The sequence below is a fragment of the Oryctolagus cuniculus genome, chromosome 20 (genome assembly GCF_964237555.1).
Source record: "Oryctolagus cuniculus chromosome 20, mOryCun1.1, whole genome shotgun sequence".
Lineage (NCBI taxonomy): Eukaryota > Metazoa > Chordata > Mammalia > Lagomorpha > Leporidae > Oryctolagus > Oryctolagus cuniculus.
In genome coordinates, this window is record NC_091451.1 from 46,925,299 (window position 1) to 46,947,093 (window position 21,795).

Consider the following 21,795-nt stretch of genomic DNA (forward strand, 5'->3'; position numbering starts at 1 on the left):
TGCCCACTGGAGCTGAGGCCCACACTTCGCTCCCCCCAGGGTCACCAACAGCACCCCACGGGCCACAGGGCCACAGCCAAGCGCCTGGTCCCCAGCCAGCCGTCCAGGCAGAGGTGCCTGTGTACCAGGAGCGGCCGTCGGTCCCAGGCAGGCGAGAGGCAGCGTGGTGGCTCCCCGGGCACAGACGCGGCACCAGGCCCTCCTTGGCCGCTGGCTGACCGCCAGGGGCTGCTCCTGGGCTGGGGCCCTGCCAAGGAGACTTCCGGGGCTGTGGCCACTGGGGCTGGGCAGGGGACCTGGCCCAGGGAGTGGACACTCAGACAGGAAGGGTGGGCCTCGTCCCCACACAGCAGCGGGGGCAGGGTAGGTGGGCACCTGGAGCATCCGCACGGGAGCCCCCTCCCCCCCGGCTCTGGGAGGGGCTCAAGGCCCCCGGCTCTGCACCATCCACACAGCCCTTGCGGAAACCGGCTCCCGCACCCTCAGGCCAGCGGCCGTGTTCCTCTGCCTGAGCTGCCCCAGCATCCAAGCCCCAGGCCCGGGGCACTGTGACCCGGGTTACAGGCCAGCAGCCAGCTCCCTGACCCCGGTTACAGGGCAGGAGCCACCTCCCTGTCCGAGTCCCCTGGAGCAGGTGGGACCTCTCCCAGGCAGCATCCCAAGCCCTGCCCGCCCAGCACGGCCAGCTGGGGTCCCCTGGATTGGCCCGCGGGCGGCTGGAGGCAGAGGGCGGCCGGGGCTGTCCCTCCCCGGCAGCCTGGCGCGCCTTGGCCCTCCTCCTGGCGCGGGGCCGCGCGTCCTCACCGCCCACCGCCCATCGGGCGCTGGCTGCAGATCCCGCCCCACGAGCCCCGGGGAGCCGGCCGCGGTGTTCCCAGGCGCGGGGGCGAACCCGCGAGGTGGCGGCGGGGCGGGGCCTCCCTGGCGACCACCCCCGGCCCAGACCGCGCCCGCTCCTCACGTGGCCGCGGCGGGCGGGGCGGCGCCACCTCTTCCTCCCGCCGGAGCCCGCCCCGCGCCGCGCACCAGCCGGCCCGGAGCCCCCGTCCCCGCCGCGCACCGCCCGCGCGGGCGCCCGCAGCCCGCTGCCCTGCCGGGCCCCGCCTCGGGCCGCCCGCACTCGGTAAGTTCCGGGGAAGCCGAGACCAGGAGTGGCGCGGCGCGCTGAGGTCCAGGGGCGCAGCTCGGGGCGGCGGCGGGGACCCCCGGGCGCGCTCCACTGGAAGCACAGCACCGCCGCCGCTCCTGGCCCGGGTGGTCGGCGCGGGCGCGCCCAGCGCTCCTGGCCCGCGATCGTGGCGTGGCCGCCCCACCCCGCCTGCGGGCTTCCCCGCCCCGCGGGCGTCCTGACCGTGAGTCAGCCTCGGTTGGGAAAATCAACTTTAACTTCGGTCCGCGGCGCCTGCACCGCCCCAGCTGCGCTTTTTCCCTGCCCACGCCGGCGGTCGAGGCGCGGCTTGTCTCAGTTCCGCTTGGGTGGGGTGGGGCCCCCCCAGCCGACTGTCACCTTCCTGGCACCCTGGGGAGCGTGGCGCACGCCGTCCTAGCTGCGCGGGCCCTGAGGCTACCGTGTGTCAGGCTTTGAGTGTGACCACTGCGCTGCCCCACCCCGCTGGACCAGCCCCGCTGGACCCGCCAGGACTGAGGCCAGAGGTCAGGACAGCAGCGGGCTGCCGCTGGGAAGTCCCCTTGCCTGTTCCAGCCTCGGCTGGCAGTGGGACCAGGGTGAGACCTGGCTCCCTGGGCAGCGGCTGAGACCTGGGGCTCCCTGAGCCACCCGCGGGGGGAACATCCCACGGCCCCCGGGGACCACCCAGGGCAGGGGGCCTCCCCGGAGTGGACGTAGCAGGCCCGAGACCTCCCACCGCCCCACCCCCAGGTCAGGCTGGAGCTGACCTCGGCCAGGGGCTGTCCCTGGGGAGAAGGCGCTGCCCTCCCTCCGCCAGCCTGGGGCTCCGTGTGCTGAGTGCAGCTGTCACCCGCTGGCTCCCTGCAGGGCGGGGGGTGCCCGTGGGCGCCGAGCCCCAGCCAGCGGCCCGGCTCTCTGGGTGAGGGGTGCTCTCTGCGGTGGCCCCGCCTCTGGTCTGACTGCTCCGCCCCGGCCCCCTCCCCAACTTGGGTTTCACTCAACAGCGTGTCCAGTGGGTGCCTGGCGGGCAGCCGTGTCCACCGCTGCCTCGGGACAGTGGGCGGTGGCGTGTCCAGGGGAGCCACGGCCAGCGGGGGAGGTGGAAGCCAGGTAGCTCTGTGGGCTGCCCGCAGGGGCCAGCAGGACCAGGCCTGGGAGTCACCGCTGGGGACAGCAGGGGAGCCAGGCGGGAAGGAAGGGGCAGGCAGGGTCTGAGCGCGGGGCCCCCGGCAGCCTCACTGAGGGAGGGGGCCCAGCCTCAGCACCCAGGGCGTGGGGCGGCCTCCGCAGGCCTGCCCGCCCCCTCCAGGCTGGCCAGGGCTCCCAGGGAGGGGAGGCAGGCGCTCCGCTCCCCATCCTGCAGACAGTGCCTCTGAGGTCTGGCAGCAGGGCCCACCCCCGGGCTGGCGCAGCAGGGGGCCGGGCAGGGGTGCCGGGCATCCCAGCCGAGCCCGCACCCCGCATGGTGGCTTCTGCAGCTCTTCTAAGCCCCTGTGGCCACTGTGGGCTGAGGCTGGACCCAGGCCCACACCGTGTCCAGCCGGACGCTGGCCCTTGCTGGATGGGGGAGGGGGTGGCCTGGCCCTGGCCCGCCGTGCGAGGGGGCTGCGTCTCGGTGGCCTCAGCCTCCCGGTGCGTGCTGGGGCCCTGCGGTGTGGCCTGAGTGCAGCCTGCCCCCCATCTGTGTGCCCGTCCCTGCTCCAAGCACAGCTCGGCACTGCCGCCCGCGCCCAGGAGCCGGGAGGCCCTCGGCTGCTCCTCACCGGCTGCTGCTTGTTCCCCAGGCAGATGTCGGCAGCCTGAGGACAGCCACCCTCAGAGCCCCTGGCTGGGGGCCGCAGAGGTTGGGGGTTGCCTACACGAGGTCACCTCGGAGGTGAGGGGGTGGGCAGCTCAGGGGCAGGGGGCATCCCAGCCACTTCCCAGGTGAGGGGTCCAGAGTGGGTGTGGCTTTGGGGTGCCCTGCACCCCCACTTAGCTGTGGCCACCTGAGGATCCTGTTCACCCGGTCGGACCTGATGGGCTCCTGGTGCCGGCCGCCTGGGGGCGGGCGGCCAAGGGGTGCCGAGGGGGCCAGGAGACGGGTGTCCGGCCCGGCGCCATCCCAGCCTCACGCAGGTGCAGTGGCGGCCAGGGAGAAGGGCGGGCCTGGGGCTCAGCCTGCAGAGCTGGTCTCCCCCAGAGTTGGGGCAGCTTCCGGCCGGCCCTGGCAGCCGTGCCTGGCCGTGCTGGGCGTGCGGCCTCGGGCCCTCCCCCACTGTCAGTCTGTCTTTGTTCTCCTCTGGGGCTGGGATGTGGGCTGGCGGCAGGGACCGAGGGCCTGGCCCGTGGACAGGGAGGGGCCGGACACCCCGAGGCCCCGCTCAGCGCAGCAGTCAGCTTGGGGGGAGGCCTCTGCTGAGGATGGCGGGGCCCCCGGGGGTGTCCCGGGCACAGGTGTCCCGGGTGAGCTGAGCCCCCAGTGCGTCTCCTTCCCCGCCTGGCCCCGATGGAGGCCCCAGGGGGACCCACCTGCTGCGGAGGAGAGCCCCTCACTGGCCACCTGCCGTCCTCGTCCAGCAGGGCCCCTGCAGGCGAAACGGTGGCCCGGGCTGAGCAGCCCAGGTTCGTGCCCTGCCCTGCCGGCCGCACGTCAGACACCCGATGGGCGGCAGTGTTCCCCGGCGGTGCCCCGGGACCCCAGACTGCCGGGAGGTGCGGCCCGCGGAGGGAGGAGGGAGCCGGCCCACAGCTGCCTTCCTGCCGGTGCCTCCGCCCTTCCTGTCCTCCCTGGAGAGGGAGCCGCCTCCCTTCACAGAGCAGACACAGCCGCAGACCCTTCTCCGGGAGCAGGCACTTCCTGGTCCCGGGTCTAGGGCGGGCGGGCGGGCGCTGGGCCGTGCGAGCTCTCAGCCCCCAGCTTTGCAGTTTTGTTTTTGTCTAATTGAGAGGCAGAGAGAGAGAGAGGTCTCCATCCGCTGGGTCACTCCCCAAATGACCTCAGCGGCCAGGGCTGGGCCGGGCTGAAGCCAGGAGCTTCCTCCAGGTCTCCCACGTGGGTGCAGGGCCCAGGCACTCGGGTCATGCTCCCCTGCCTTCCCAGGCCACAGCAGGGAGCTGGATGGAAGTGGAGCAGCCGGGACTGGAACCGGCGCCCACGGGGGATGCTGGCACCCCTCACCCCACTCCTGCTGCCCCACCTGTTTGTGTTTTTAACTGGACGATACAGAGAGCACGGCACACGAGGCCCCTCCGTCCTGTGCTGGACACGCAGTGGTCCTGTGCCCGTCTGGTCACCAGGGGAGTTCAAGTGAGGCCCCCGATCCCTGGGGACCGCAGGTGGCAGGGGAGAGTGAGGACGCTGGCCCTGGGGTTCCAGGCCTGTGGGCAGGAGTGGAGACCCCACCTCTCCCAAGGGCCCTCGTGCACAGGACCCCTGCCTGGGTGAACCTGTGGGGGGGAGGTGACGAGCTGAGGATTCGAGGGAGCAGAGATTCTGGGTGGGAGGGAAGGGTGTGGGGGCCACGGGAGCTGAGTCGCCCCTGACCCCGGCGTGTGCCAGGACACACGTGTGCTTGTGCAGACCCCGGCGTGTGCCAGGACACACGTGTGCTTGTGCAGACCCCGGAGTGTGCCAGGACACGTGTGCTTGTGCAGACCCCGGCGTGTGCCAGGACACACGTGTGCTTGTGCAGACCCCGGCGTGCGCCAGGACACGTGTGGTTGTGCAGACCCCGGAGTGTGCCAGGACACGTGTGCTTGTGCAGACCCCGGCGTGTGCCAGGACACGTGTGCTTGTGCAGACCCCGGCGTGTGCCAGGACACGTGTGCTTGTGCAGACCCCGGCGTGTGCCAGGACACACGTGTGCTTGTGCAGACCCCGGCGTGTGCCAGGACACGTGTGCTTGTGCAGACCCCGGCGTGTGCCAGGACACACGTGTGCTTGTGCAGACCCCGGCGTGTGCCAGGACACGTGTGCTTGTGCAGACCCCGGCGTGTGCCAGGACACACGTGTGCTTGTGCAGACCCCGGCGTGTGCCAGGACACGTGTGCTTGTGCAGACCCACGCGTTGCCAGGCAGTGGAAAATTTGGGCTTGGAGGAACTAAAAATAGCCAGCGGAGCCCCTGCCTGGGTTCCGGAATCCCGCTCCCTGCCTTCCCCGTGGAAGACTCCCCCCCTTCCTGCCCCCGCCCCCGCCCTGGCTCCGAGCCCCTGCCCGGATGCAGCGGGGCCGTGAAGCCGGCTTCCTCCTGCAGGCCACGGCTCTCCCGGGCCACCTGCACCTGCGCCTGCCGACACTGCGGGGCTGGGGGTCAGGCGTGGGGGCCCGAGCCTGGGGCAGCCCTGAATGGGCCCGGGACAGGTCATGGGGCCGGGGGCCCAGAGCTGTGCAGGCCATGCAGAGGCCCTCGGCGGCCGACCCCTGGGAGCCCGTTATCCTCGCTTGTGGACGGGGATGCTAGGTCCAGGGGCTGCACGGCCACTCCCCACGCTGGTTGCAGAGCTGGGCGCTCGCGCTGGAGTCTGGACCCCGCGACCCCCCCGCGCCGCTGCGAGTGGGTGCAGCCGCTTGCCCGGCTGCTGGGCGGCCTGCGGCCTGCTGAGGGCCAGCTTTGTCCCTGCTCCCCCTCCACGCTCAGCTGCACATGTGACCAGCGGGTGGGCGGCGGCCTCCCTGCCCGGTGAGTCAGCCCAGCAGCCCCGGCGTGTGGGCGCCAGGCTGGCCGACACCGATGCAGGGGGCAGGGGCTGGGGAGTGCTCGGGGCAGGCAGGCCCCAGTCTTGGGGGAAGGCAAGGCCCTCTTAGTGGAGACCCCACATTGTTGGGGGAGCCACGGTCAGGGGGAGCCCCCAGCCTGGGTCTCCCGTAGTTCCCTGGGTGCTGGAAGGGGGTGCTCATGGTGGGGGTGGGCCTGAGCCGCAGATCCTTGGCCCTCAGAGCCTGACGGGGGGCTTCCTGCTGCCCCAGGGCGCTCCCTGCAAACACTTGGGAAGGCAAATTCCTGCACCGTGGCCACGCCCCTCGGATGGCCACGCCTCTCGCCGCAGGGCACAGAGAACGTGGGCCACGCCCCAGTGCTGGCCTTGGAGCCTGGGATTATCCCTGCAGCCCCACCCCGGCGTCTACCATAACCGCAGGCCAGGGCAGGGCGTTGGAGGGAGCCTGCGCCCTGGCCATGCGCACTGGCCCGGCCCTGGAGTGGGAGCCCACTGGGCAGGCTTCCCGGGCCACAGCTCGTGTGCCCCCCAACACCTGGCGCCCCTGTGCTCCCCCAGGTGCCAGCCGCCCCTGTGGCAAGGGGTACGGGCCAGGGGGCAGGTCATGACCTCAGGGAGGGCTCCGGGTACCCGGTGAGGGGACAGATGTGCCGGCCATGTCGGGGTGGACTGCTCTGCACCCGGGTGGCAGGTGCAAGTCCCATCCGGCGGTGGCCATTGCTGGCTCGCCCGGTGCGGCCTGGGAGATGACCCTGGTGCTGGACATCACGGGGGATGGAGAGCGGCTCCTGCTCTGCCCCCTGCCCCTTTAGCTGTGGGGTTTCAGGCCCATAGCTCCGGGGTCTGGGCGTGCCCAGGGCAGAGCCAGGAGAGGCGCCGCTGAGGCCTGAGCGCGTCAGGGTCTGCACAGAGGGACCCCGGGGCTCGCGGCCAGACCGACACCACGGGCGCCAGAGGCCTGGCCTGGGAGAGTTCGTGCTGCGTCCACTCAGCCGTGCCAAGGGCACAGGGACTCTGGCCAAGAGAGGCGGGCAGGGGTGGGAAGGAGGGCCAGCACTGGGAGGCTGAAGGAGGGCCGCGCCTCCCCGAGCAGGTGGGGTGGGCAGAGGGCTCAGCCCAGCTCTTCGTGGTGCTCAGAGCCTCGGCCACCGCTGAGAGGGGCTTTGGGGACCTCGGGCTGCCCTAGACGGGCCGGGGCCTGGGCCGCAGCCAGGCAGTGCGCGGGCAGCCCGATGAGCAGCCGGCCACAGGGCCCGACGTGGGTGGGCAGAGGCGGCCAGAGGGTCCTGCATGTCTGGGTGAGTGGGCAGCTGGGGCGTGCGTGGGGCTCGAGGGGGGCTCCGGGCTGTCCACCCCCCCACACACCCCATCCCAGCCTGCAGGCGGGAGGAGGCTCAGGACGCACGGTGTGGCCGGAGTCTGCTGCCAGGCCCAGGCTGGGCCCACACGCAGGGCAGGGGGTGAGGGGCTGGGCAGGCCGTGGCATGGGTGCTGCAGGACACCCCGCGGCCCCTGGGTGAGGACCCAGCCTCAGGCTCCCGGCCCCTTGTGGCCATGCCGCCCAGGGAGTCTCAGCTGATCGGCCCACACTGAGCGCCCACGGCTCCCTGGTTCTGGGGGTGACTGGGGGCTGCCGCCTCCCTGTGGGTGTGGGGAGCCTCGTCCCTGCCCAGCCCTGCCCCCAGGGCCTTCTTCCTGCTCTTTCCTGCCGGGTTCTCAGAGCTGAATTTAAGGCCCCAGTCGCACTTGGTGGGAGGTGCCTGGGCAGTCCCCAGGGTCTGCAGCCTTAGCTGGGCAGGGACGGAACTGGGGGCCCCAGGGCTCGGTCGGCCTGGCCTGGTTCCTGCTCTAGGGAAGGGCAGGTGAAGGGCATTCCGCCCCGCGCCCTGGGCTGCATCAGACCCCAAGCCCCAGTTACCCCCGGTTGTCTCAGCACCCCCATGCCAGAAGACCCAGGCCTGGAGAGGCCGTCCCCCACGTCACACGGCCACCCTCGCTTCCGGCCCTGCCAGCCACACTCCTGATGCTGTGGGCAGCCCGGGAAGTGTTCGTGGGCGAGATAGGGTCCTCTGCACGTCCCCGGCAGCCCCTGCTGGGCCTCTCCCCGCCCGTCCGTGTCCAGGGTGTGTGCAGATGTGTGTGTGTCTCTGTGTCCGTGTCCAGGGTGTGTGCAGGTGCACACGTGTCTCCCTGTCAGGGTGTGTGCAGGTGCACACGTGTGTGTCTCCATGTTATGGTGTGTGCAGGTGCACATGTGTGTCTCCCTGTCAGGGTGTGTGCAGGTGCACGCGTGTCTCCATGTCAGGGTGTGTGCAGGTGCACACGTGTGTCTCCCTGTCAGGGTGTGTGCAGGTGCACTCGTGTCTCCATGTCAGGGTGTGTGCAGGTGCATGCGTGTGTCTCCACGTCAGGGCGTGTGCAGGTGCACGCGTGTCTCCGTGTCTGAGTCCGACTCGGGTTTCTGGCCCAGCCCCTCCGGTCACGGCTCTGAGCGCGGGGCTCCTCGAGCACAGTGGAGGGACCCGGGGGCAGCTGCCGCCTCTGCTCGCCGCCGGGGCCCTGGCCGCCTGGCCCTGGGGTGGACTGACCGTTGCACCCACCCCGGCCCCGCAGCTCGGCAGGATGTCGGTGAAGGACGGCGCCCAGCGCAAGTGGGCAGCGCTCAAGGAGCGCCTGGGGCCGCAGGACTCCGACCCGACGGAGGCCAACCTGGAGAACGCCGGCCCCGAGCTGTGCATCCGGCTGCTGCAGGTGCCCTCGGTGGCCAACTACTCGGGCCTGCGCAAGCGCCTGGAGAGCAGCGATGGCGTCTGGATGGTGCAGTTCCTGGAGCAGAGCGGCCTGGACCTGCTGCTGGAGGCGCTGGCGCGGCTGTCGGGCCGCGGCGTGGCGCGCATCGCGGACGCGCTGCTGCAGCTCACCTGCGTCAGCTGCGTGCGCGCCGTCATGAACTCCCCGCCCGGCCTGCAGTACATCCTCGGCAACCAGGCCTACGTGCGCCAGCTGTGCCAGGGTGAGGCCGCCAGCGGGGCTCCGGGGCAGGGCCGGCGCCCGGGGGGCAGGGTTGGTCCTAGGGGGCCAGGGTCGGTGCCCAGGGAAATAGGGTTGGTCCCCAGGGGGCCAGGGTCAGTGCCTGGGGGGCAGGGTTGGTGCCCAGGGAAATAGGGTTGGTCCCCAGGGGGCCAGGGTCGGTGCCCAGGGAAATAGGGTTGATCCCCAGGGGGCCAGGGTTGGTGCCTGGGGGGGCAGGGTTGGTCCCTGGGGGACAGGGTCAGTGCCTGGAGAGCAGGGTTGGTCCCTGGGGGGCAGGGTCGGTGCCTGGGGGACAGAGTTGGTCCCTGGGGGGCAGGGTCGGTGCCTGGGGGGGGGGCAGGGTTGGTCCCTGGGGAGCAGGGTCGGTGCCCCCAGCTTGGCAGCAGCGCCTCAGTGGCACCCTCTGCCCCCCATCTGTGACCTACCCGGGCCTCCCCTAGCCTGGTGCTGGCCCCCACCCTCCAGGTTCTGCGCTCACCTGAGCGGCTCCCACCCACTGTCTGCCCAGCTCCACACCCTTCGGGTCAGGCCTGCACCTGCTAAGGACCTGCGTTCCACCTTGCCCCACCTGGCTGGCCTTAGCCAAGCCCCGCCCCCGCCTCCCCTCCCCCGCTCTGGCCGCTCTGGCCTCTGCTGATGCCAAAGTCCTGTGCATTCCTTGTGTTCCTGCTCATGGCCACCTCCTCCAGGAAGTCTCCCAGGCTTAGTCCCTACCCCTTGGGACACACCCTTGCCAGCCAGCTGATGCCTGAGCTCTCAGGCAGAGGGCCAAGTTGGGGGGGTTGGGGGTCCAGGGTGCCAAGCTCATGGGAGTGGGCAGGTGCCCGCATGGGTCATGGGGCCAGGGGTGGCCTCACCTGTCCCAGTAAGGGCCCGGGGCCAGGCAGACCTCAGCCTGGGCCTGGCTGTGCCTTTGTGAAAGGCGCAGGGGTCCTGGGGACCGGGAGGCGGCCCGGGCTGTCTGCCACAGTTAGTGCTGAATTCAGAGCATCTCTGGGCCCAGGCCAGCGGGGTCCCCCAGAACCAAGGGCCAGGGGGGCAGCTGTGCACCTGCACCCTGAGACGCGTGCCCCGCCCCCGCAGCCCTGGACACCTCCAACGTGATGGTCAAGAAGCAGGTGTTCGAGCTGCTGGCCGCGCTCTGCATCTACTCGCCCGCGGGCCACGCGCTGGCCCTGGACGCCCTGGACCACTACAAGGTGGGCAGCCCGGCCCGGGGCCCGGCCGGCGCGGGGCCTCCGTGCGGGAGGGCACACGCTGACCCCGCCCACGCCGCAGGCCGTGTGCAGCCACCAGTACCGCTTCAGCGTCATCATGAGCGAGCTGTCGGACAGTGACAACGTCCCGTACGTGGTGACGCTGCTCAGCGTGGTCAACGCCGTCATCCTGGGCCCCGAGGACCTCCGCACCCGCGCCCAGCTGCGCAGCGAGTTCATAGGTACCCCCACCGCGGCCGCACCCTGCCCCCGCCCGTACCGCGCCCCAGGGGACCGCCCCCGCCTGCACAGCGGACACGCGCCTCGGAAGCCCTGGCCCCCTACGTGGCCATCTAATGAGCACGCGTGTGTCCAGGCTGCCCCCTCCTGCCCCGCGGGCCGGGCGCTGTGGGTGCTGGGACGGAGCACAGGGTGCCAGTGACCCCCGGACCCCGTCTGTCCCTTCCCAGGGCTGCAGCTGCTGGACGTCCTGACCCGGCTGCGGTGAGTGCCCGCCGGGGCCCTTCCCCTGCGCCCCAGCGGCACCGCACGGTGGGTGGAGAGGTGGCTTCCGCCTGCGGCCGGGACTCAGGCTGGGCCCCGCTGGCTGCCCGCAGAGGCCGGGTGCCGGGTGCAGGGCAGGGTGTGTGGCGTCGATGCTGACCCTCGTTGAGTCCCCGCTGCCCTGCCGTCCATCTGTCAAACCCACTGGGCCCCCGCGCCCAAGGCTGGTGCTGGGAGGGCCTGGCCATCCATCCTGTGCCACCCCCGGGCCTGTGTGGCGCTGTCCAGGGGCCAGTGGGCTCCGACCTGGGTCCCTGCCACCCAGCCGCCGCGCGGGTGGGGCTGGTGGGAGCAGCTGGTGCGCGCCCCGCCCCCAGGGACCTGGAGGACGAGGACCTGCTGATCCAGCTGGAGGCCTTCGAGGAGGCCAAGGCCGAGGATGAGGAGGAGCTGCTGCGCGTCTCGGGTGGCGTGGACATGAACAGCCACCAGGAGGTGTTCGCACGCCTGTTCCACAAGGTGGGCCTGGGCCGAGACCCCCAGGCGCGGGGGCAGCACAGAGAGGGAGCGGTGCTGGGCTGCGCTGCCCCAGACAGAGCCACCGCGGAGCCGCGGAGCTGGCTGGGCCGGCCTGGGCCCCCGCCGGCTGGCGTGGCCTCCCACAACGCGCAGGGCTGCCCCAAATCCCCCGGGGCTCCCGCGAGGCGCACCGCTGACCCGCCCCCTCATCCGCCCCCCCCAGGTGAGCTGCTCCCCGGCGTCCACCCAGCTGCTGTCCATGCTGCAGGGCCTCCTGCACCTGGAGCCCTCGCACCGCGCCAGCCAGCTGCTCTGGGAGGCCCTGGAGGGCCTGGTGAACCGGGCGGTGCTCCTGGCCAGCGACGGTGAGCAGGTGGGGGCTCCCTCCTGGTCTCCCTGTGCTGAGGCTCACCCTCGACCTTGACCGTGACCTCGGACCCGCCTCCCCTGCAGCCCAGGAAAGCACCTTGGAGGAGCTGGTGGAGAGGCTGCTGTCCACCAAGGGGAGGCCTCGGCCGGGTCCCCTGAGCCAGGCCCACAAGAGCGTCCAGGCGAACCTGAGCCCGCCGGGCAGCTCCCCCCAGGCCGCGGCTGCGTCCACGGCCGACCTGGGGACTCGGCAGCCAGCAGCGGCCGCCAGCTGCCCACATGTGGTCAGCACCCCGAGTGCCAGGGACCTGATGGCTCCACAGCCGACAGCCGCAACCCCCCTCCCCCTCCCCAGCCTCGCCACTGTGCCCCCACCCCCTCTCCCAGGCCAGGGGGCCACGTGCCCCCCAGTGCCCCCTCCCCCACCCCCTCTCCCAGGCCAGGGGGCCACGTGCCCCCCAGTGCCCCCTCCCCCACCCCCTCTCCCAGGCCAGGGGGCCACGTGCCCCCCAGTGCCGCCTCCCCCACCCCCTCTCCCAGGCCAGGGGGCCACGTGCCCCCCAGTGCCCCCTCCCCCACCCCCTCTCCCAGGCCAGGGGGCCACGTGCCCCCCAGTGCCCCCTCCCCCACCCCCTCTCCCAGGCCAGGGGGCCACGTGCCCCCCAGTGCCGCCTCCCCCACCCCCTCTCCCAGGCCAGGGGGCCAAGTATCCCCCAGTGCCGCCTCCCCCACCCCCTCTCCCAGTCATGGGATGCCCACCCCCACCCCCGCTGCCTGGTACAGGCGGGGGCCCCCCACCCCCACCCCCACTGCCTGGTCCCCCTGGAGCAGATGGGGTGGAGGAGGTCATCGTGTCCCAGGTGGACCACGGCCTGGGCTCCGCCCGGGTCCCCAGCCACCGGCGCGTGAACCCCCCGACTCTGCGCATGAAGAAGCTGAATTGGCAGAAGCTGCCGTCCAGCGTGGCCCGAGGTGAGGCCCCGCCCCCAGTGGCCTCCCTTTGAGGTGGGGGGGCTGGAACTGCTCTGCTGAGGCCACAGGGAGGCCACAGCGTGGGGGGCAGCTGCCAGGCAGACACAGGCACTGGGCCTCGGGGCCTGCTGGGCGCTGGGCCCCAGGCCCCGGGAGGACACGCCTGGGCAGCTGCCCCCCGCCCGCAGAGCGCAACTCCATGTGGGCGGCCCTGAGCGGCCCGGGCAGCGCGGCCCTGGAGCCCGACTTCGGCAGCCTCGAGCGGCTCTTCTCCTTCCCCGCGGACAAGCCCAAGGAGCCGGCGGCCGCCCCGGCCAGGAAGGAGCCCAAGGAGGTGGGGGGCCGGGGCCGGGGCGGGCGAGCGGGACGGGCTGCCGCCTCGCCACGCCGTGCCAGCCTCTCCCGGCCTCTGCAGGTCACTTTTCTGGACTCCAGGAAGAGCCTGAACCTCAACATCTTCCTGAAGCAGTTTAAGTGGTGAGTGTGGTGCCACAGTGCCCCCTGCTGGCCGCTCTGGGGAGGGCACAGCGCTGGGTCCCAGCAGCCTGGAGACGGCCAGTCCAGCCTCCCCGAGGCCAAGGCCAGGATGGACTGGGACCTCCTCCCAGGCCACCGAGAAGCAGCGGCCAGGTCCCGCCCCAGGGCCTCCCCACTGCAGCTGTGGGGCACTGGTCCCTCCAGGGGGCTCACGGGCACCAGGGCAGAGAGAGTGCAGCTCGGCCCTGAGCCACGGCCACCGTGTGGCCTGGGACCGTGGCTCGTTCTGTGCTGACCAGCCCCGCCTGCGTGCCTCGTGGGTGTGTGAAGACGGCCAGGTGCCTGGGAGCCAGGGGCACACTCACGCTCCCGCACCCTCGCGCCCCTGCAGCTCCAACGAGGAGGTGGTGGCCATGATCCGTGCCGGAGACACCAGCAGGTTTGACACGGAGGTGCTCAGACAGCTCCTGAAGCTGCTCCCGGAGAAGCACGAGGTGGGTGCGGCCCCTCTGGGTCCCCGTGGCCAGCAGGGGGCCGGGGGACGGAGGCCAGGGAGCCCCCGCTCCCTGCAGCCCTGCCCTGCGCTGCCAGCCCCACGGGGCTGTGCCTGGGCTGGAGCGGGGCAGGAGGAGGGTGGGCAGCTGCGGGCAGCGGGATCGCCACACTCGGCCGCGCCCCTGCAGATTGAGAATCTGCGGGCGTTCGCTGAGGACCGAGCCAGGCTGGCCAGCGCGGACCAGTTCTACCTGCTGCTGCTGGATGTCCCCTGGTGAGTACCTGGCCTGGCCAGAGGAGAGCCCAGGCCAGTGGCTGGACCCAGGCAGGGAGCAGCCGGGGGCTGCCAGGAGCCAGGAGATGATCGCTCCAGAGTCACCCGCCCGCCCCAGCCCTTCCTTACGAAGAGCCAGGCCCCCAGGCTCCCCAAGCTGCCAGGCCCCCGGCGGAGCCCCCAGGCCCCCTGGCTGAGCCCCCAGGCCCCCAAGGCTGAGTCCCCAGGCCCCCCAAGCTGCCAGGCCCCCGGCTGAGCCCCCAGGCCCCCCCGGCTGAGCCCCCAGGCCCCCCAGGCTGAGTCCCCAGGCCCCCCAAGCTGCCAGGCCCCCGGCTGAGCCCCCAGGTGGTACCCCCAGGCTCCCCAGGCTGAGTCCCCAGGCCCCCCTGGCTGAGCCCCCAGGCCCTCTGCTGAGCCCCCAGGCTGAGCCCCCAGGCCCCTGGCTGAGCCCCCAGGCCCCCTGGCTGGGCTCCCAGGCCCCGCCCCCAGGCTGAGCCCCCAGGCCCCCAGGCTGAGCCCCCAGGCCCCCCAGGCTGAGCCCCCAGGCCCCCTGGCTGGGACCCCAGGACCCCTGGCTGAGCCCCTAGGCCCCCCAGGCTGAGCCCCCAGGCCCCCTGGCTGAGCCCCCAGGCCCCCTGGCTGAGCCCCCTGGCTGAGCCCCCAGGCTGAGCCCCCAGGCCCCCTGGCTGAGCCCCCAGCCCCCCCAAGCTGCCAGGACCCCTGGCTGAGCCCCCAGGCTGAGTCCCCAGGCCCCCTGGCTGAGCCCCCAGGCTGAGCCCCCAGGCCCCCTGACTGAGCCCCCAGGCCCCCAGGCTGAGCCCCCAGGCCCCCTGGCTGAGCCCCCAGCCCCCCCAAGCTGCCAGGCCCCCTGGCTGAGCCCCCAGCCCCCCCAAGCTGCCAGGACCCCTGGCTGAGCCCCCAGGCTGAGTCCCCAGGCTCCCCAAGCTGCCAGGCCCCCAGGCCCCCCTGGCTGCAGCTGAGTTGGGTCCTCCAGGCTCCTGCCTGCGTCCCAGCTCCGTCCTGGGGGTGGCCACGATGGCCCCTGCCCAGCCCAGCCCAGCGAAGCCACAGCCCCCGACAGGGGCCCCCGCCTGACCCCCGCCCTGCTGTCCCAGCTACCAGCTGCGGGTGGAGTGCATGCTGCTGGGCGAGGGCACAGCCATCGTGCTGGACATGGTGCGGCCCAAGGCCCAGCTGGTGCTGGACGCCTGCGAGAGTGAGTGGGGCCCGGGGGGGGGGGGATCTGACAGCTGACCCCGCCCCTCGCTGTGTGAGGCACGCGGTCACGTGTGCACATATCTGCACACACATGGACGTGTGCAGTCACACGTGCACACGTGTTCACACCATCTTGACAGCAGGGACTTGCCACGCCGCTTCTGCTGGGGACACGGCAGGGATGTCCACCCGCCTCGGGGCGGGGGTCGGGAGGGTGAGCCGAGAACTGCGGCTGTGTGCTCTCGAAGGCCCCTTGGTGCTGCTGGCAGGGCGGGCGGGGTCGGTGTGGGTGCGGGCCGGGCCGGCTGTGCCTGGGGGCGCCGGGTCAGGCAGCCTCCCCCGCCGCAGGCCTGCTCACCAGCCCCCATCTGCCCGTCTTCTGCCGGCTGATCCTCAAGATCGGGAACTTCCTCAACTACGTGAGTGGGCGGCCCGGGGGCGGGGCCTGGCGGGCGGCGGGCGGGGCCACACACGCGCGCGTCCCTCGCAGGGCAGCCACACGGGGGACGCGGACGGCTTCAAGATCAGCACGCTGCTGAAGCTCACGGAGACCAAGTCCCTGCAGGGCCGCGTCACGCTGCTGCACCACGTGCTGGAGGTGAGTACGCACGGGGCGGGGCCGGCCAGGGGGCGGGGCAGGGCTGGGATGGGGCGGGGCCGGCCAGGGGGCGGGGCCGGGGCGGGGCGGGGGGGGCTGAGATGGAGCAGGGCCGGCCAGGGGGCTGGGGCGGGGCCGGCCAGGGGGCGGGGCCGGGGCGGGGCTGGGATGGGGCGGGGCCGGCCAGGGGGCTGGGGCCCGGTAGGGGCAGGGGCGGGGCTGGGCAGGGGCTGGGGCAGGGGCGGGATGGTGCCGGGCTGGGGGCGGGCTGGGGGCGGGGTGGCCGGGCAGGGCCTCACTGCCCGCCTCCCATTGCAGGAAGTGGAAAAGACCCAGCCGGACCTCCTGCAGCTGCCACAGGACCTGGAGCTGCCCTCCCGGGCCGCGGGGTAGTAGCTCCTGCCAGCCCCTGGGGCCCCCACCTCTGGTCCTCTCCAGGTCCCTGGCGCCCAGCAGCCCAGTCCAGGAGGGAGCCTGACCTTTGCTGACGCAGGGGCTCACGCGTACCACGGTGTCCACTGTGGCTTGGGCGAGAGGCCCCGGGGCCGCCCTCCCGGGTCACACAAGGGGCGGGGGAGCTGTGGGAGGGCAGCCAGGCCCCGCCCCTGCCGGCACAGGCCCCTCCCGGGCTCCTGGAGCTGCTGGCCGTGGGGTTGGGGGCTGGGCAGGGTAGCTGGGGGCAGGGGCGGTCACTCCGGCCGCCCTGAGGCTCCTGGCAGCCGGCAGGGATCGGCCTCGTCCCGCCCCGTCCTGACGTCAGCCAGCCCCTGACCCGTCCTGGCCCTCCCGCCCTCAGGATCAACCTGGAGATCCTCCGCTCCGAGGCCAGCGCCAACCTGAAGAAGCTCCTGGAGGCCGAGCGGAAGGTGTCGGCCTCGCTGCCCGAGGTGCAGGAGCAGTACGCCGAGCGCCTGCAGGCAAGGGGCGGGGCGGGGCCGCGGGGCGGGGCCGCGGGGCGGGGCCGCGGGCGGGGCGGGGCCTCGGGGCGGGGCCGGGCCGCGGGGGCGGGGCCGCGGGCGGGGCGGGGCGGCAGGGACTTGGCCGGCTCCCCTCTCTTGAAGGTGGTTCCCGTGGGAGGGTCCCCGGGGCTGTGGCGCTGAGCCGGCCGTGGGTGTGTGACCGCGCCCCCCGCCCCAGGCCAGCATCGCGGCCTCCCGCGCGCTGGAGGAGCTGTTTGAGGCCGTGGAGCGGCGGCGGCAGGAGCTGGCCGAGTACCTGTGCGAAGACCCCCAGCAGCTGTCCCTGGAGGACACCTTCAGCACCATGAGAGCCTTCCGGGACCTCTTCCTGCGCGCCCTGAAGGTGGGGCTCGGGCTGGGCCGCCCGGGGAGTCCCGCCGCGCGGCCCTCACCCGGCTCCGTGTGCCCCGCAGGAGAACAAGGCGCGCAAGGAGCAGCTGGCCAAGGAGGAGGCGCGGAAGCTGCGGAGCGGGGCGGGGCCGCCAGGTGAGGGGGCGGGGCCACCACGGGGGGCGGGGAGCCAGGTGAGGGGCGGGGCCACCACGGGGGGGGGGCAGGTGAGGGGGCGGGACCGCCAGGTGAGGGGGCGGGCAGCCAGGTGAGGGGGCGGGGCCGCCACGAGGGGGGCAGGTGGGGCGGGGCCATCATGGGGGGCGGGGAGCCAGATGGGGGCGGGGCCGCCACAGGAGGGGGGAAATCCAGGTGAAGGGGTGGGGCAGCCACAGGCCCCTCACTTGGCTGCTGGGGGTGGGGCAGCCACAGGCTCCTCCCCTTGTCGAGCTGGGGGCGGGACAGCCAAGGGAGTGGGGGAAGCCAGGTGAAGGGTGGGGGGGGCAGCCACAGGCCCCTCCCCACGGCGACCAGCAGTGGCCGCAGGTCCTCCGGGTGGGCGCGGGTTCCCCCAGAGCGGCTCCCTGAGCGCCTGCTCTCAGCCAGGAGGGGGCCCGCGCAGCAGGAGGAGGTGTGCGTCATCGACGCCCTGCTGGCCGACATCAGGAAGGGCTTCCGGCTGCGGAAGACGCACCGTGGCCGCGGGGACCAGGACCCCCCAGACCCCCCAAAGACTGCAGAGCCCGGTGAGTCGTGCCACCTGCTCTCCTTCCCTCCCCACGCTCTGCCTGCAGCCTCCTCCGGGAAGCCCTCCCGACTTTCCAGGGAAGCCCTGTGCCCCCTCCTCCCCCGGGGCACCTCAGGTGGCCAGGAGAGATGGGGGCTTGGTGGCTGAGGGGGTGGGAGTGACAGCAGGCCCTCAGGAGGGGCTCCCGGCCCTTGGCGGCTGCCTGGGGCAGTGGGGCTGGGCGGCGTGTCCCCATGGACAGCCACCCCCAGAGACACCGAGGCCACCGGTCAGAGGGCGGAGCACAGGGAGGCTCCCCGGTAGCAGCTCAATCTGAGGGAGGAGGCCCCAGGTCCCAACCCTAACACAGCCCCCCACCCCCAGCAGCTGCCCCCGACCCGGCACCCAGCCGCGCCTGCTCCGAGCCTCCAGACTGGGACCTGGTGGACGCCTTGCACCCCGGCCCCCAGCCCCCAGAGGAGGGCGGCCCCCCAGCCCCGGAGGAGGGCAGCCCCCTGCCCCCAGAGGAGTGCGGCCCCCTGCCCCCAGAGAGGCGCTCCTCCTGGTATGAGGACGCCAGCGATTTCCTGGCCGGCGAGGACGCCCCGAGCCCCCTGCCCTCCACGGGGGCCTGGCCAGTGACTCTGGGGGACGACCAGGCCCTCAAGCCCCTCGAGTTCTCCTGCGAGAAGCCCCCTGGAGCCGAGAGTCCCAGGCGGGAGCAGCAGGACCCTGCAGGCCTGGGTGGCGTCCAGCAGGTGGAGGCCGACAGCACGGGCGAGGCGCCCCAGCACCCAGCTGCTCACGGCCATGGCTGCAGCCACCTGGGGGACGAGGAGGACACGGCCCCGGAGTCCGCGCTGGACACGTCCCTGGACAAGTCCTTCTCGGACTCCTCGGGGTCCGGCACCCTGCCCCGGGCGCGGGGCCGAGCTGCCAAGGGCTCGGGCCGGCGGAGGAAGCAGCGGCCCTGCAGGGGCCAGGAAGGTAACTCGGGCTCTGGGCCCCGGGCGGGCTCATGGCGCCCCCGGGAGGTGGCTCGGGGGCCCCTCCTGTGTCCCCGCCCCCCCCCCCGAGGCCCCCGTGCGAGCCACCCTGGGTTTTCTGTTGGAAGCAGAGGTCGCCCCCGATGGTGACAGCCAGACACGAAGGCTGTGTGTGCTGCAGTAAGGTAGGTACGGCCGCCCGCTGGACGCTGACCCGGCTTCTGCGCAGCCCGCCTGGCCGTGGCCACGCCTGTCCTGTCGGTGGTGGGCCCTCGCCCGCAGGCGGTCGGGCGGCCGGCGCGTGCCACCCCAGACGCAACCTCAGCGCTGGCTGTGGGCAGAGGGCAGGTGGACGGGGCTGGGCGGCCAAGGTCAGGGCCGGGGCGGCCCCTGGAGGCCTCCCGGCGGCCGGCCACGGGACAGCCTGAGGTTGCGCCTGTGTGCGTCCCAGCCCTAACTGCGTCCCTGCTAACGCTGTCTGGACCCTGCCTGGTAACGGGGACGCCGCCTCCCCCACTCCGTCCCCAGCTGGGCCCAGGGGAGTCCCAGGAGGCTGTGAGGAGCGGGGGAGCCCTTGGGCAGGGCAGGCCCAGCGGCCAAGCCTCCATGTGGACACAGGGCCGGGAGGCCCCGCGGCTCCTCGGCGGCGGTGCTCCCAGGCTGGCGCCACGCTCGGGCTCTCCCCCCGGGGACGGGCGATCTCCAGGCCCACGGGACCTCCATCGCCAGCCCCCTGGCGGCTCTGCTGTGCCTGCCTGTGTTCCCTCCCCTCGCCCGAGCAAGCTTTTGTCTGGAAAAACTCGAACCCAACAGGAGCCCCTGCCGCGGGTCCCCGGAAACCTGCCGGTGTCCACAGGCAGGCCTGTGTCACCCGCCTCTCCTCACTCCCCTGGGCCCCTGGTGCCGCCCCTCCCACGCCCTCCCCAGAGCTCCAGGGAGGGGCCTGGGACGGGTTTGTCCCTGGGTTTTGCAGGGGGCCCTCGCCCCCCACCCAGCGCCCCCTCCGTCTGTCTGGGCTGTGAGCCTGGCGTGGCGGCTGTGCTCCCCTGAGTGTTGACGGACAGCTGCCAGGCAGGCTCCTGCAGCCCCGGCGGGGCGGACAGCCCGCAGTGCCGGCGGTGGGGGCGGCGCTGCGTCCCGCGCCCCGTCCCCTCCCAGCGCTGGCTAAACTGCAGCAGGGTGGCCGGGGGTGCAGACGAGGCCGACCAGGGGCCCCTGCTGGCTCTGGGAGCGGGAAAAGGACCACAAGGCAAGGCCTGGAGACTGGGGAGCCCCAGGAGGTGGGGGCTGAGGCCAGGGCGCGGCTGAGACCCCCGGGGAGGCCACAGGGGCTCCCCGTCCAGCAGGGGGCACCCAGGCTCAGGGCGCCGAGCCCTGCAGGGATGGAGCCAGCCTGCCACGTCCGGAGGAAGATCCTGGGGTCCGAGTGGACCTGGGCCGCAGGCTCGGCCTGCCGGGCAGCAGTGAGGAAGGGGCGGGGCCCCATGGAGACTGCTGCTGACCAGGGCGTCTTCCTCTCCCCACAGGACCCAGGCCCAAGCCCAGAGCCAAGTGAGCGAGACCCCAGGGAACCCCAAGTCCGTGCCTTACCCAGCCAGGGCCTCGGGGCGCCCCAGCAGGCCCCTCCCTGCCACTGCCCACCCAGCCCCTGCCCTGACTCCTTCCTCCGGTGTGTGCCAGGAGTGAGACCAATAAAGACAAGCCTGGCCCTGCCCTGACTGCTGTGTGCCGGCTGTGGGAGTTGGGGGGTGCGGGGGGAGGGGCGATGCGTGCAGGAGGAGCTGGATGTTGGGGGGTGGGGGTGGTCCCTGCCCGGCCGGCCACTCCTGGTCTGGATTGGATGCCCAGGGTCCTTGACCCTCCTGACCTGAGGCACCCACGCATCTCCCCTGTCACCCTGCGTCTGGCAGAGCAGGCGGGGGCGGGGTGAGAGTGCTGCGGCCCCTGTCTCCCGGCACCTCCACCCACTGCCCCTTCTCCTGCCCCCCCCCCTGCCGGGAGCCTGCCGGCCTCTCCCCAGTCCCTGAAGGCTGCGGGGGCGGGCGGGCGGGCGTGAGGCCCTGTGGGCTCAGCTTCCTCCTCCCCAGCTTTGATTGAGGTCCCTGCCCCCCCACCCCAGCCAGGGGCTGCCCCTGGAGCCCTGAGGAGGTGGGGATAAAGCAGGCCAGCCCCTCCCCCCGGCACCTGGCCACCAGGCCCCATGGCCCGGGCCCCCTGGAGTCGGCACCTGCTGCCCAAGCCACCCTAGTGAGCTGTGCTCCGCACCTGCCCGGTGCCCCCTCGGCATGGGTGCCTGGCGGGCCGCGGCTGTGAGGACGCAGGGTCCGGCGAGGCTGGGCAGGGTCCAGGGCCAAGTTCCTGTTGACTTCTCACAAGACTGCCACGCTGGCTTCCCAGGCAGAGCCCCGATCTCCGTCCCCGTTAAGATAAAAATAGCTGAGCGGCAGGTGGACCTTGGCTGGCCGGCAGGGACGCCACAGCCCCGGCACACTGCTGGGTCCAGCCCCCACCTCCGGCTCCCGGCTCCGGCCTCCTGCTGACTCGAGTCCCAGGAGGCCGCACCCTGGCCCCCTGCCGCCCCGCAGGAGACCTGGACTGAGTGCCCTGCCTCGGCCCAGCCACGGCTGTTGTGAGCATTGATGGAGCCCGTGAGCAGCGCTGGCTTGTCTCTGTCGGGTGAGTGAATACATAAAAGAGTAGCTGGGCCGGTGCTGTGGCATAGCGGGTAAAGCCACCGCCCGCAGTGCCGGCCTCCCATGTGGGCGCCGGTTCGAGTCCCGGCTGCTCCACTTCCGATCCAGCTCTGCTCTGGCCTGGGAAAGCAGCAGAAGATGGCCAAGTCCTCGGGCCCTGCACCCACGTGGGAGACAGAAGAGGCTCTGTCAGCACAGCTCCGGCCGCTGCAGCCAATTAGGGAGTGAACCAGCGGATGGGAGACCTCTCTCTCTCTCTCTCTCTCTCTCTCTCTCTCTGCCTCTCTATTCTCTGAGTAACTCTTTCAAATAAATAAATAAATCTTTAAAAAATAGCTCAGCTCCTCCCACTCACATACCCCCACCCCCACCCAAGTGAAGGGCTAAGGGCCCTGGGCTACTGATGCGCCACTCACGCCCGGCAGGTGAGGCCCTGCCCCCCGGCCTGGTGCCCTGGGCCCCGCCCCCCTGTGGGAGCAGCCCCGCAGGCAGCTGTGTAGGTCGGCCTGTCCGTGTCCACTCAGGCCCCTGCGAGGTGCGGCCCCCACCGGTGGAGACCACAGCAGAGCCTGGTCAGCTGCTCTGGGCTGTGGGGCTGCCCCCATGCCCAGGCCCC

The 21,795-nt window shown here is 72.7% G+C and overlaps 1 protein-coding gene across 9 annotated transcripts; it reads left to right on the forward strand.

Annotated features, from left to right (window-relative positions):
* Nucleotides 1-988: 988 nt before the first annotated feature.
* On the forward strand, nt 989-21,512 carry INF2 (inverted formin 2). Of its 9 annotated transcripts, none has more exons than XM_051829834.2 (24): nt 989-1,123; nt 8,443-8,842; nt 9,946-10,061; nt 10,141-10,300; nt 10,529-10,562; nt 10,940-11,081; nt 11,305-11,446; nt 11,535-12,422; nt 12,611-12,756; nt 12,838-12,899; nt 13,291-13,393; nt 13,583-13,668; nt 14,784-14,884; nt 15,235-15,305; nt 15,377-15,484; nt 15,803-15,873; nt 16,281-16,401; nt 16,622-16,786; nt 16,857-16,929; nt 17,376-17,519; nt 17,885-18,487; nt 18,615-18,671; nt 20,013-21,162; nt 21,288-21,512. In XM_051829834.2, the coding sequence occupies exons 2-22, from the start codon at nt 8,452-8,454 to the stop codon at nt 18,668-18,670; spliced, it is 3,783 nt and encodes a 1,260-aa protein (XP_051685794.2). In that variant the 5' UTR covers nt 989-1,123; nt 8,443-8,451; the 3' UTR covers nt 18,671; nt 20,013-21,162; nt 21,288-21,512. The 9 variants fall into 9 exon arrangements, with proteins under 9 accessions (XP_051685794.2, XP_051685795.2, XP_069921465.1 ...); XM_051829835.2 differs by lacking the exon at nt 989-1,123 and adding an exon at nt 1,489-1,653; XM_070065358.1 differs by lacking the exon at nt 989-1,123 and having other exon boundaries at nt 18,618-18,671.
* The last annotated feature ends 283 nt before the right edge of the window (nt 21,513-21,795 follow it).

What these genes read in the sequence shown, in the direction of transcription:
- INF2 (XM_051829834.2), top strand. Translation starts at nt 8,452, where the DNA reads ATGTCGGTGAAGGACGGCGCCCAGCGCAAGTGGGCAGCGCTCAAGGAG. An exon ending in GCTGCGCAGCGAGTTCATAG is followed by an intron (nt 10,301 to 10,528) that starts GTACCCCCACCG and finishes GTCCCTTCCCAG; the next exon opens with GGCTGCAGCTGCTGGACGTC. An exon ending in TCGCACGCCTGTTCCACAAG is followed by an intron (nt 11,082 to 11,304) that starts GTGGGCCTGGGC and finishes CGCCCCCCCCAG; the next exon opens with GTGAGCTGCTCCCCGGCGTC.